The sequence below is a fragment of the Papio anubis genome, chromosome 5, assembly GCF_008728515.1.
Source record: "Papio anubis isolate 15944 chromosome 5, Panubis1.0, whole genome shotgun sequence".
Lineage (NCBI taxonomy): Eukaryota > Metazoa > Chordata > Mammalia > Primates > Cercopithecidae > Papio > Papio anubis.
Genome location: NC_044980.1, coordinates 76,544,653 through 76,559,682, shown reverse-complemented (window position 1 = coordinate 76,559,682; position 15,030 = coordinate 76,544,653). Strand labels below are relative to the sequence as shown.

General features: G+C 35.8%; 1 protein-coding gene across 7 annotated transcripts in view; it reads left to right on the top strand.

The window, feature by feature from the left end:
* The window catches only part of HAPLN1 (hyaluronan and proteoglycan link protein 1), an 83,583-nt gene extending 68,783 nt beyond the window's left edge, over positions 1 to 14,800 (top strand). For 4 of the 7 annotated variants that reach the window (XM_021939529.2, XM_021939532.2, XM_021939531.2 and 1 more), the window contains 3 exons: positions 311 to 682; positions 8,251 to 8,553; positions 11,207 to 14,800. In XM_021939529.2, coding sequence (XP_021795221.1) covers positions 311 to 682; positions 8,251 to 8,553; positions 11,207 to 11,496 — 965 coding nt within the window. In that variant the 3' untranslated portion in view covers positions 11,497 to 14,800. Of the gene's footprint in view, positions 1 to 310; positions 683 to 8,250; positions 9,226 to 11,206 lie in introns of those variants that run through there. The other 3 variants (XM_021939534.2, XM_021939533.2, XM_021939535.1) reach the window with 2 other exon arrangements.
* The last annotated feature ends 230 nt before the right edge of the window (positions 14,801 to 15,030 follow it).

Sequence of the window (15,030 nt, the reverse complement as noted above, 5' to 3'; positions counted from 1 at the left end):
ACGATAATAAATAGAATTTATTATGAAATCTTTGACCTTCAAATGACTGTGAAGTCTTATATCCAATATTTCTTACTGACGATAATGTAACTTCTTTCCCTTTGGTTTAAAATACACGACTACTTTAGAGATACCCTCTAGTTATTAGAGGTCACTTTCTATTTGGTTCAAAAGAGATTATGTAGAGAAGCTAACCACCCAAAGCTATCCTTTGTCAGATATCCTGTATATGTAACGTATTTCATTTTACAAAAATGTCTGAAAGTATATTAGTAGTTATTTTCTTTTTTTTTTTCCTTTTTAATTATAGCAGAAAATGGCCCCCGTCTACTTGTGGAAGCAGAGCAAGCCAAGGTGTTCTCACACAGAGGTGGCAATGTTACACTGCCATGCAAATTTTATCGAGACCCTACAGCATTTGGCTCAGGAATCCATAAAATCCGAATTAAGTGGACCAAGCTAACTTCGGATTACCTCAAGGAAGTGGATGTTTTTGTTTCCATGGGATACCACAAAAAAACCTATGGAGGCTACCAGGGTAGGGTGTTTCTGAAGGGAGGCAGTGATAATGATGCTTCTCTGGTCATCACAGACCTCACTCTGGAAGATTATGGGAGATATAAGTGTGAGGTGATTGAAGGATTAGAAGACGATACTGCTGTGGTAGCACTGGACTTACAAGGTAGGTATCTATAAGTCACGTTCAACGTAGAAATGATCATTAATAGTTGCGTTTTTTCATGAGGAGTAATGTCTAGTGGTTACCACAGTAATAAAGTGAAAAACCGAAAGTCCTTGCCCAGCATCTTTTTCTATTCTTTTGTATTCTATAGTCTGCCTTTGATTCCAGTTTTCATGTTTGAAATGTATACACAATGCTTATGTGCAAAATTGAAGCTGTTTGTAACTAGGAGAAACGTGCAGTGGAACTGAATTAACGGTTTTCAGATACTGCCTTATGCTACTCAAAATTTAAATTCCGTTATATCGTTATTGAGAAATTCAGATTGTGTACTTCTTTGTATGATGTTTCTAAAATTATCTCAGTTTCAAAATAATGGCATGTTTTGTAAAGGACATCTGCTAACTAAAATATATGTAATCGTATTCTGTAAAATGACTGCAAAACCTTAATTCAACAAAAAAGTAACCTCTAGCTTTAAATATTCTTCTAAAGAAGTGATTTTCTAAGGGTTCAGAGTCTGTTAGCCATTTGGTCAGGGCATTTTGTGGGAGAATTCTATTGCTTAAATAAGTAAGCCATCCAATAGGTTTAATAACCAACATGTGTACAAAGCCGTACAATAAAAAGTGTCCCCCCTCTGCCCAATGTCTAGAGACATTCCTCTCCTTAGTTTCTCATGGATCACAAGACATCTTATTTTTCATAAATTTCAGCATTATTTTACACTGAAGGGTGGATTTTGGCAGCATTGATAGAATGCCTTCCTTCCTTGTTTACATAAAACTCTTAAGTGTATGCTTGCTAGAAGCTCCTTTTACCCCCGAGGACAGATTTGTGGCTTTTGGAAAAATAGATCTGTTTGGTCCACTAACGTATCACTGACTATTTGACCTTTTGAATCCCATACAATCCTATCACATGTATGGAGATTTATTTGCTTTATACATCTAATAAATTGCACAACATTGTAAAGTACATTTTTGTGACCTTTCCTTGTCTCTCATAGATAGTTCTCAGCCCTGAGTACATGCCACCTTGTGCTTTAAGTTTTTATTGATTCACATTAATATCCATGAACATTGGCATTATTCAGGATGGAAGGAGTTGACTTAGAGAAGACAGTCGGTCATCAAATATTAATTAAAACTATTTATCAGAGGAGCATTAAAGGTTGGAGAGAGCCTTGAGCTAGTAATATTAAGAGGCTTAGGTTCACCTCAACTCTGCCGGTATCAGTTTTGTAATTGGGGCAGGTCACTTATCCTCAAATGAGTTTGAATTCTATTATCTGTTGTAATAGATAATTCTATTATCTATTATCTGTTGTTACTTTTTCTTCTAAAACCCTATCTTTATATAGCAAAATATTACCTAAACTTAAGTAATTCACATGCAATATTTACTATCTCTCTATGTTTATTTTACAAAATTAAACTCTAAATTAAAAGAAACCAGTATAACTTACCAGAAATAGAAGGAAATAATAAAAATAAACACAATAAAAATAAGGTCATTGTTTAAAAGAAGCTTTAGCCTATGTTCAGCATAATGCATTATAGGGTCAAATCAAGTCACCTCCAAGACACAATTAGGGATGCTGAAAGGGGACTAAGTAAACAATTTTTTTTCTCCTAGGCTCTGCACCATTGCAAATCTCCAGATTCTCCACGCTTAGGGAACATTCCCTGCCATATAGCATATGTGCATATGAGCTAAGTAAATGCGGTCCAAGAAACCATTTAATTGATACATATTTTTACAAGTGTTGTTTTGGTGTCATGAGATAGAAAGAATTCCAATCTTTGCTCTTTTCATTCAACAAACGTATAGTCCATTAAAGATTCTCAAATAATTTAATGAAATAAGGCAGAAGTCAGTAAAATAAGTGGGCACAAATTTCTATAATCATATGTTCTACTTAGTTTGTTCATGTTCAGTCAACCTTCTTTATAGATGATGCTTAAGACAAACACTTTTTCTAAGATAACATGGCTAGCTCTAGTAAGAGCTAGAGCTGGAATTTGATACCAAAGGCATTGGATGAAGCCTATGCTCTACTCCACTGTGATTTGAGGGTTTGCAAGAAGGAGAAATTTTCTGTTGGTAGAGGAGAGGCTTTAAAAAAAAAAAACAAAAAACAAAAAAAAAACAGCAGCATGCGGCAGCTTCAGGCTTCAGAAAATTCTGAAAGGCCCAAAGTTATTGGAGCAATAAGCTAGGACCTGTCCTGTGCTCCTGGTAGCTGTTAAATTTCCCTCCTCCGTGATGTTCTCATAGCACCTTATGTAGACTTCCATTATAGTTCTAATCACATTTTGTTTTGTAAATATTTGTAAATTTGTCTGTTAAACTTGATCTACTTGAGGACATTCAAGAGCCAAGAACAAAATTCATGCTCAGTAAATAGTTTACAAGTAAAAGAATGTTTGAAATAAAGTGTTTAAACTTTCAAATACAAAAAGTGTGCATGCAATGTACTTTCAAATACAAAAAGTGTGCGTGCAATGTGGGAGTCATGGAAACCATTCTTAAGAAAGAGACACTTGGCTGGGCGCGGTGGCTCATGCCTGTAATCCCAGCACTTTGGGAAGCTGAGGTGGGTGGATCTCTTGGAGTCAGGAGTTTGTGACCAGCCTGGTCAACATGGTGAAACCCCATCTCTACTAAAAATACAAAAATTAGCCTGGCATGGTGGTGTACGCCTGTAATCCCAGCTACTCTGGAGGCTGAGGCAGGAGAATCGCTTGAATCCAGGAGGTGGAGGTTACGGTGAGTTGAGATCGTGCCATTGCACTCCAGCCTGGGTGACAGAGCGAGACTCTGTCACAAAAAAAAAAAAAGAGAGATACTTGATTTGGACCATGAAGGTAAGCCTTTCAAAAGCTAAAGAGCATGAAAAACAGGAGAGAGGGCACCATAGATAAGAGAGAGAAATTCCTCAAAGCAAATATGTGAACAACAGATACCACCAACAGCATTCCAGCTTGCCTGCATTAAGTCTCAGATTGGTGACAGGGTGGGATAAAAATTTTTAACTTTTCATTGTCCCTAATTTCAAACATTTGGAAAAGTAAAAGGAATAGTATAATGAATCCATATATCATTATCCAGCTTCAAAAAGTATCATGATATAGCCAATCTTATTTTAGTTTGCTTTCTTACTCCCACTACCACAGAATAATTTTCAAGAAAAACTCAGATGGGATATTATTTTATCTAAATATACTTCAGAGTAAGATGAGGATTGATATTTCAAAGTAAAATTACAACAAATTAAGATAGCCACAACAATAAAATAAAAGCCATAAAAATAAAATTTGAGAAAACTTAACATAAGCTAAGGACAATCTCCACGTATTCTGGGATAGACGCTCAAGATGCAGCAGATTTTATGCGTAAGAGTTTGAAATCTGTGCTGAACCACATATGGCAAAAGACATGCCTTCTGGTTATCATTTATTAGCTCTCATTCTCATTTTTAACCTTTTTAATGATCAATTACATTCTTACATGTGACTATCTACCAGTCAGGCAGTGGTATTCAAGCTCCCTGTCAGTCTTCTAACATGCACCAAAGGGCCAGGGAAGCATCTCATGTTAAATGCCTTGATTGAGCTGCTTTTCCAACTGTAATTGCACATTATCTTTAATTGTGTTGGTCCTTTAATACCAGCTTAAATGCTATTTACACTAAGGAATTTTACCAATTAGAAAAAAAATTATTCTTCATGATGCCTAAATTATATAGCTCCTATTTGTATTGCAAGCTTTTTTTCTGCCTTGGATTCAAACCATATATATATATATATATATCTCCAAACTACATATATTTATTCTGTCTTGGGTTCAAATCATATATATATAGATATATATAGATATATATCCTGTCAAATGTAGGAAGAGGCCACACCCATACCTATGTCCTAGAGTACCAAGCACAGTGCCTTGCTGTCAGTTGTTGTTTAAGAACTGTCCGTATAATCACACTGACAAAAAAAAAATAATAATAATTGTAAATCCTTAACAAAGACTGACCTCCATTTGAGTTGGAATTAGATATGGAAACACAGTATTTTCATACAGAATCTTGGATAGGGCAGAGCCCTCTGATTGCCACCAATTACCTACCTAGAAATAGCACCCAACAAGCAACAAGCTTTATACAGATATAACAAAAGAGTGTCCCTAGGAATTGAGGGAGAAGCTTGGACTACAGAATCAGCAATTCAACTGAGCGCAGCAAACAATAAATACACAAATAATGATATGAAAAACATGACACTTATGCTTCCAAACTTCCATTGTATTCATCTTCCATTGGTGAAAATGGGGCTAAATATACAAAATTATAGTCTGAGAACTATCAGAAAGAGAAATACAATTTCAGATATGTGCATAGCACTGATAAGCACTATGACAGGCACTAAGGAAGGTAATATTATTTATGCTATATGGTCTCTGCCTTTTTATTACTAGAAATATTTACTTTATATAATTATTAAAACTTACTTTAACTTTTACATGTCCCTTTTGATTATATTTTGACATATAAGTATGAAGGATAAATTAGTCAATTATTTCTTGGATAATCATACCACCTTCTTTCCCATCCATAAAAGTTTAACTTTTCTTATTTTTGCAACACTGGATAAAAGCAACCATTTGCTCCATAATTCAGCTGTAAGAATTGCACATTTTTTCTACAGAGCCAAGAAGGTTGCTGCAATTGGATGTTAAAATCTTAGCTAGCCAGAAGTATAACAAGTAAACAAATAGAATACTAACAATCATGAAGTTCCAAAAATGGTCCTGCTGGTAAGAGACATCTTGCTGTTGAAATGTGTAGTGAAATTTGTAGAATATAGGGAAAGTTTTCAAACTTTGAGTAAAGCATAGAGCTTTACCATGATTTACTTGGAATATGTTATTTCCAGCATATCAAACAGTAATTCACATTTGTTAAGTAAATCTTTTGAGCTGATACAACACTTAGTTGACAATTCTTACAATTGAAAAATACTAAAATTTTAACATAAGTTTCACTTTGACTCTAAAACATGATTGTATGAAATTATGTTAAATTTGAAAACAATTCAAATAAAAATATATAGCACTGGATGTGGAACTAAATCAATCATATCTAAGTAATGCTCAGTGGTTAATCAAGGACAAATTACTAGAGAAAAAAATTTCCCGATATTTATGAGAGTCTACCAAAATACACTACAGTGAATTTAAACCTGAAAGATTTTCCAGGTCTTTAAAATTAATATAAATTAAAATATTCTGCATTCTCCAATATTACCATCTTCAGCCATTTTGGAAATGGAAGTCAACCCCACTGGTTTCTTTCTCTCTTCAGGTTCAGACACTTTGAGATTTTCTGTCACTTTAAGATCTAGCCAAAAAGGGAATGTCTACTGAATAAATTGAATATTTTCCTTTTCATCAGCACTCCCAGGGTTGCCGAGGAAAGAGGATAAAAGATACGAAGGATCAGGGCACCATAATAGTTTTTTCCCAGCACTTACTGGGTTCCCAGCTCAGTGCCTGGACAGAGCCCTCCTTAGATAGAACCATGTCCAGGCCTTCCCTCCCCATCACCACAGGAGTTAGTGGCAACCAAGAGAGGCTTTTACTCCTTCCTTTTGGCTCTGATTCAGCTTATAGATCCTTCAGCCAAGAACCTGAGAAGGCAGAATGAGATCAGGAAGCCTTCTTGGATCTCTGCCTTTCATGGATGGTGCCAGCTGGATTGCCCTACAGGGACAAACATGTCCTACGGAGGCCTTCAGTGGATGTGACTTGATTTAAGGCCATTGAAATTTCTTCTTGTAGTGTCTTCTAGGACAATTTAGTAAAGAAATATTTCCTGTATATGGTTATGCTATTAGTGAGTTTGTACTTCATCTTGAATAGCATCTGCAGTCTCGTAAAATAGCACATGTGCTATAACTCACCAAATTACTGTGTCAGTGGGACAAATGTTTGCATTCCACATGCTAAAATACTAATTATTTCTAATTATATTCAAAAATTCAAGGCAAGCCCTTGAATAATGATTCTAAATTAGTTATCTTTTAATAACCATGGGAGAAATACTCTGACACAGTAGTCCTTTTCAAAGTTCAGCAAGTGATGTAACTTTGCTTTCTTATTTGGTAATCCTTAGGCTTTAAAGAAATTGGGCAGAGTTTTGTGAGACAGCTCAGTCACCTCCCATAAGTATTTGACCAAAAGAAATGTTTTGGAAAGCCATACATCTTCCCAGGCAAAATCAAATGCTAAGTCACACTGTTCACATTTGCTAAGGAACTTTTGTCCTCAAAATATTTAACTTAATTATTTGGCATTAGTCAATCAATGGATGTCTATTCTGTACCTACCTTTTATACAACAAGCTTAGAGAAGTTTTTTTTTTCCTGTTTATAATAAAAATGTTTCAAACCCCTTACTTTCAGTTTGCAATATACACATGTGGAAGTTGAAAAATAGTAATGGAAATACTTTTAAATTAAAGCCCTTATTTTAGTCGTGCTATTTAAGGGCAGGAAAAAAATAGCATTAAGGGCTACATTAGAAGTAAACATATAAGAGTATCATGATGCTTTCTATGGAAGCGTGCCTCACCGTACAGATCTGTCTGATGTGAAATAAGATTGTTTAATTATGTTCTTGTTAGATATGCAAAGGAATCCACTTTAGCAGGGGTATCCAATATTTTGGCTTTCCTGGGCCACATTGGAAGAAGAAGAACTGTCTTGGGCCACACATAAAATATACTAACACTAATGTTTTAAGAGAGTTTATAAATTTTTGTTGAGCTGCATTTAAAGCTGTCCTGGGCCACATGTGGCTCATGGGCCATGGGTTGGACAAGTTTGCTTTCAAGTTTCTCCAAATAAGAATCCCCCCTAAGTGAAGGTTACTTATCTGCAAGTTATTAGAAGACCATGTAAAAGAGTTTTTTATCTACATTTGAATCATTTGTTAATATGCTTCTTTATACATTTAAAAGACTACATAAAACTAATAACTAATTATATAGGAAAAGTTACTAAGAAAAACATTGTGAATTTTGATAAATACCTTCTCTTTGAGCACTACGTCCCCTCCGCTCTTAGTATTCAACACTGACTATTTCTATATCTGCCACCAACTCTTAGTGTTCAATACTGACTTTTTCCCTGGGTGACGGAGCTCAGTAGTAACCCATTATAGGGCTAGAAACTGGCAGTAAATGGTAAGTTCTCAGGGAGGGCTATTTGGAAACTGTAATCTGCGGACAGATGTCTTCAGAAAGGCGAATTTTAAGGTTTGAGTTGAATTCATAGCCAAAGCAGTAAATCACTGAAGCTATCAAACAAAAAAGCTGATCATGAGATTCTCAGAACTGACAGGCTGCTTGAAGGGGAAAGGGATCATGAGAAACAGTTGCTAGTTGACGAAAAACTACTGTCTCATCTGACGGAGGGTCTGTTGTGTTTTTCACCAGCTAGGTGGGATTTGCTCAGAGTTGTTAGTTTTGGGGCTTCTAATGACTCCTTGCTTTCTCCTTTGCACAGGTGTGGTATTCCCTTACTTTCCACGACTGGGGCGCTACAATCTGAATTTTCACGAGGCTCAGCAGGCGTGTCTGGACCAGGATGCTGTGATCGCCTCCTTCGACCAGCTGTACGACGCCTGGCGGGGCGGGCTGGACTGGTGCAACGCCGGCTGGCTTAGTGACGGCTCTGTGCAATATCCCATCACAAAGCCCAGAGAGCCCTGTGGGGGCCAGAACACGGTGCCTGGAGTCAGGAACTACGGATTTTGGGATAAAGATAAAAGCAGATATGATGTTTTCTGTTTTACATCCAATTTCAATGGTAAGATAATAACTGTACTGCCTTCTTTCTTGTCTCAGAGACTACTCCATACTATAACACTACACTTGGCTTTTAATATTATCTTCTTAGAAAAACAAACAAAAACAAGCTTTGAAGTTTTGCTCTAGTCTTAAAAGATATAAAAAGTTCTTGAGTGTCATAATTTTTAAATATCCACATAAGTCAAGCACAAGTACATATTCTCAGTACTCCTACATTTTATTTCATCCCATTTTTATATGAAATAGTTGAAACTGTTATGTGGTTTGAGGTCTGTTACCTGTTGTCAAAGATGATGCTGCCAGTGTGTGCCCTCCGTAGGATATGGTTCTCTCAAAGTAAGTGTGCCTTCATTATTACCCATGCTGTCCCTCTCACAATCACATATACACTTATTCATAGATGATCAACAGAACTCAGGACAAAGTGGGGAATAAGCAAGAAAAAGAAAGTAGAACTATCTCTCAAGGTGAAAGCAGAAGGAAAGGTTGCAGCAGTGTTGATGACTGATTCATTTTATTCATACTCCTCTCAACCCTTCTCTTGCTCTGTTCAGAGCCAGCCACATAATTTGTGTGGCCCAGTGTAAAATGAAAATGTGGGCTGGGTGCAGTGGCTCACGCCTGTAATCCCAGCACTTTGGGAGGCCAAGGCAAGGGGACTGCTTGGGACCAGGAGTTTGAGACCAGACATGGCATCATAGTGAGACCCCATCTCTAAAAGAAAAAAATAAATAAATAAATAAATAAACAAACAAACAAGGAAAGAAAATGTGGAGCTCCTTGTTCAAAAATGTTAAAAACTTTAAGATGGTGACAGCAGAGCATTAAACTAAATGCAGAGCCCTTCTCCATGTGGCGCCCTGTGTGAGGACACAGGTCACACACCTACAAAGCAAGCCCTGGCCCCATCATTTATATTTTAGGTCCCTGGTGATATGCTTTGGGAAAAATAGAAAGAGATTATAGGTCAAGGGTCAACAATCTTTTTCTTTTTTTTTTTAAGACAAGGTATCACCCTGTATGTCACCCAGGCTGGAGTGCAGTGGCATGACCTGGGCTCACTGCAACCTCCACCTCCCTGGTTCCCAAGTGACTCTCCCTCCTCAGCCTCCTGAGTAGCTAGGACTATGGTGTGTGCCACCACGTCTAGCTAATTTTTGTTTTTTGGCTTTGTGGTTTGTTTTTTTGTTTTGTTTTGTTTTGCTTTGTTTTTTTTTGGAGACATGGGGTTTCACTATGTTGGCCAGGCTGGTCTCCAACTCCTGACCTCACATGATCAGCCAGCCTTGGCCTCCTAAAGTGCTGGGATTACAGACGTGAGCCACTGTGTCTGGCCAACAATCTTTTTCTATAAAGGGCCGTATCATAAATATTTTTGGCTTTGCTGGCCATATGGTGTCTGCTGCAACGGCTCATTGTAAGTGTGTATGTTATAGCACAAAAACAGCCATCAAAATACTAAACCCAGATGGAGATGGCAGTATTCCAATAAAACTTCATTTACAAAAACAGGTAGGAGGCCAGTTTTTGACCCCTGAGCTATAGTTTGCTGAACTCTGGTATAGGTGATTGTACTTAACCTCTAGTTAATGTTCCAGTATAGTTTGCTGAACTCTGGTATAGGTGATGGTACTTAACCTCTGGTTAATGTTCCAGTGGCCACTACCCTTTCTCCAAATCACATCATCTCAGTCTAGAAAGAACTGGCAAGCATTAATTTATACTTCAGTAACCTATATCTAATGAGGGGCAGGGGAACATCATATTACAATCTCTAATCAGGTAAGAGAGGCTGATTAGATTCAACCAAAAACTAAGATGCATAAGAAAATCTTCAGTCTGTATGTATTTATCACTTTCAGTCAGTTGAAGTCATATTTTACACATTTTACACATATTTAATACATATTGAAGGAATCTCAGTAATTAACACTGTTCAATAAGTGATCGAGACTAATTTGTCTTTCTAGTGAAATTGAGAAATAGTTAGGTGTCAGGGTTTCAACAAATGGAAGTTGAAAAAACTAAACAAATTTGTCTTCTTTGCTAGTGAACCAACACAGACTAAGTTTACATTCTGAATACGTATTATCTGTGGCAAGTGACTTCCTGTATTTTATGCATTTTCATACGTAGTCTTTGAATGAGAATAATGTCTAATTGATACCTGTAATGAAAAGGACTTGAGGGCTTTTGATTTTTTTTAAATGGACTTTTATGTCAGGAATGTGTTTTGATCCTTTCACATTCAAATTTTGCCTCTCCAGAAACTTGTGCTGGGGTTCAGTGTTGCTACAGCTAGAATTTAAATAGCCCTTGCTTTTAACATGGAATTCTGTCTTCTCTAGTGCCACAGAAGGGCTCTTTTAGTCACTAATTAGCTAACAGAAACTGTATCTGCCATTTCCCTTTTCTTTTTAAAGCTATAAAAGGGGCATGTCTGGACACATATTAAGGGGCAAGGGAAAAACTAATTTAATGGAAGTGACCTAGGGACACTACATTTAATTGACATTTCTATGTTCCCAAAACTTTACAAACATTGCTCTATATCCCCCTTCATTGAGAAACACTTCCGTCTTTGGCTCCTTCTATCTCTGTGTGGCTTAACTGAAGACCAGCCCATTGACTCTGTCTCCTTCTCTCTACAGGCCGTTTTTACTATCTGATCCACCCCACCAAACTGACCTATGATGAAGCGGTACAAGCTTGTCTCAATGATGGTGCTCAGATTGCCAAAGTGGGCCAGATATTTGCTGCCTGGAAACTTCTTGGATATGACCGCTGTGATGCGGGCTGGTTGGCGGATGGCAGCGTCCGCTACCCTATCTCTAGGCCAAGAAGGCGCTGCAGTCCTACTGAGGCTGCAGTGCGCTTCGTGGGTTTCCCAGATAAAAAGCATAAGCTGTATGGTGTCTACTGCTTCAGAGCATACAACTGAATGTGCCCCTAGAGCACATCAGTTTTAAAGTCATAAAGAACATGTGAAAGGTGTTTTTTTTTTCCAATATGAACTCATGCAAGTTACCAAAACTGTGATAACCCTTTTTTACTTACTGTAAAGAGTCATTTTCATAAAGATCAATTCATTGATTTGTTTTTTGTAAAACTATCATTCAATATATATTATAAATTAATATAAACTTAAGGGAAGCTCTACGTAAGGAGACTTAGAGCCAAACTCTTTAAGCTGTATCATCCCAATAAAGTATCCTTTCATGAACGGGGCATGCAATACCTTGAGAATTGCTAGGATTAAATTAAGGAAAGTAAAGCTACTCAGAGCAGCAGGTTTTACAAGCACAAACTTTACACATTTGTACAATTTTGAAATGCACTACAATAAACAAATTAGAGCAACAAATTTGAAATACAGGCTTCTTTACATAAACTGAGAGGTTATACAAAACTCAGTTTCACAAGGGAACAATCTATACCTTTCTAAAAGTTAATATTTCAAGTCTCCAATAGACAGAATATTTTACTCTTTAAAATCCTGCCTTTTTGACCAAAAAAAAAAAAAATTTCATATGAACTCCAATCCATAGTAACAAGCACAGTTAAAACTCCTTAATAATCCCATTTATATGAAGTATGACACATAAATAAGCAGATAATATTTAACCAATGAAAGACTTCTACCTTCTTATAATTAAAATTACACATGTCTGAGAGGAATTGTTTTATCTTTTGAGTAGCTTTACTGAGTTGTATTTAAATTCTAAGGGCCATTTGCTAAGCAGCATTTAGCATCTACTCAGGGCAGTTATATAGATAAACTGCTGGACAGAAAAATTGTAAAATTTAGCAGCTTGATTTTCTGTTAGCCTATGAAATGTTATTGTCCTATAAAAATAACTTTAAACTTATTTAATATTCCATATTTACATTATATGAAAATCAATTACATTATAAAAGGAATCCCTAATGCAGAAACAAAGACCCAACTTTCAAAATTCTTATTATTCCTATTTGTATATACACTAGAAAACCCAACTAGTGCCTGTGTTTGGGGGGAAAAGTCAACAGTGTAGTTCTAAACCTTATCCCAAATAGAAAATGTGGTTAATGATGTCACTTTCCTTGCTGGTCATCCTTGCTGGCTTAAATTAAATGCTGAAGCTGTCATCAAAGAGTTTACACTAAAATCTTCAGGGTTTTGAATAAATGGTTAAGTCCAGCTTCAAAACACAATTTTCCACATTAGCAGCTCCAATCTTAAATAAAGCTCTGTTTTCCTATATTTTTATGACTGCTGAGACCCCACAGGGACCAATATTTGTATTCAAATTACATTTCATGGTTTCCCATTGTTTCACAATGAATTCTAATAAATGGGATTTACTATAATAATCCAAGTATGACATAGCTGGTATGCTTTCATGAATGTTTTTATGTAGATTTTCCTCCCATGAACATGAGTAAATAAATCTGTTTCCTGAATGGATTGTGGTTGCATTTAAGGCTCTGTAATAATTCTAATAAATTTACTCTATAAAGATAGAGTTACGTGTGTGGAAGGTATAGAACAATTGGAAGTCCATGAAACCATAACTATAATCATATATTATTCAGACAAAATACTGTAATAAAAGTAGGTCCTTTCTTTGATCAAAAACATACCTGAAAATTTTCAGATGCTTTAATATTAAAAGATGACAATGTTATGCATGCACATTTTTAAGTTAGGTTTGATATGCAAACTGTACAAAACTATAAATCCAAAGATTTTGTAAGGTTTAAACTCAAACACTGGTGGTATAAATAGAACTTACACTTCTAAATTAAAGAAGATACCTAAATGGTCTAGGATAAGATGATATGTTATTTAAAGAGGGGACTTGCTCCCAAATAACAACTTTAACACCTCAAATATGGGGGCTAGCTCACTGGAAGAAGTCCATACTTGAACTGTTATTATGTATGTTCTGATAATTTTGTTGGAAATACAAGTAGAACAAATTTCTATTGAAGCAAGCATCTAATTTTCAGTTATGTCCGGAACTCTACCTTTATAATGTTAAATGTAGTAGTATTTCTTAACTTTTAAATACTTACTAGTATAGGAATTGGTGCTGATCAAAATCTCTGGAGTGACTGTTAGCTGATTAAAATCTATGGCAATTACACATCATTTTTCCATTCGTGTAAAAAACAAAAAAATCTTAACACAATGAATACTGCTGAGCAGAATTTTTGTCTTCTCATTTTGCTCAAAGGATCAGAATTTCCATGCCCTTTATACTCCTACTTGAATTAGTCTTTTTAATGTTCTCATTTTGCTGTTTTTCCACTAAATGTCTATTTTCCTACTTCACTACCCAAGATGTCTCATTGAGCATGTCTGAAAAAGAAAGGTTATTCTAATACAATTTCTAACAGAAAGTTTGGTACAACACTGGCTAATTCAGAAATCGCTCCTCAGACTTAGATTCCAAGAGTATCAAAGAGATTAGATGGGAGGCTGGGCTAGGAACCCTTGTTCTAATGTATTTGTCCATAATTAACACTGGTGACCGTGTAAGGAACAAAGTATATCTGCACATTTCACTGAGACATCTGCATTGGAAAACCCAAACAAAAAGAAGCAATTCAAATAAAAAGACAATATAAGAGTGAAAATAAGTTGTTCACATTAACACTGGAAGCCATCTTTAAATGAGTACTGCCATATTGTATCACAGTAATTTTAAGCCAAATATGGCATTTGTAAATTTAAACTTTCTCTCATGGAAAGGGGGCCGGTACCTGTTAAAGTGTTATTTTATGCAATAATATAGTCACTTTTTATTTTGGCAATTAGAAGTAGACTCAAAGGAGATTCCAATTTGGTTGCTGGCAGCCATTCTGGGTTTCTTGATTTTAGTACTCCAAAGAATATGGTGGTCTCATGGAGTAGCTGACCACTAAGGAGGGGAGGATTAAAAGGGAATCACTTATCAGTTTTTAGCATAGAATGCATTAAGAAATATCAATGGATAACTGACATCGTTTTGTTAAGAAGTTAACTGTATCATAGCTCACTACTGCCAGAGCGGCAATGGATGTACAACGAAAGAGATGAAAAATACAAAAGTCATTAAGCCACCTGATTAAAAGAAAACCAATATTTAAAGGCATTTAATAGACATCAAGTATAAATTTGAGGAGAAGAATCAATCTGTATTACCAAAAAAAAAAAAAAAATGTTTTCATTTTCTGTAAGATACAATGAACTGGTACATTAAAAGTCAATTTTGTGTTACTGAAGTATCTTTTAATTCTTCTGAGTTGTAGAATCTTAGCTATTTTTCTTTGTGTCAAACTCTGTAAATACATTATTTCCAAAAAAAAAAAAAAAAAAGGCATTTAATCATTCTTGTCCTGATACATTTGACTTCAAATTGTAAATACGTTCAATTTTCATTTCCTACTACTCTTGCAAAGTAAAAAAAAAAAGCATATATATGATGTCGCTAAATCAACTATAGTATTA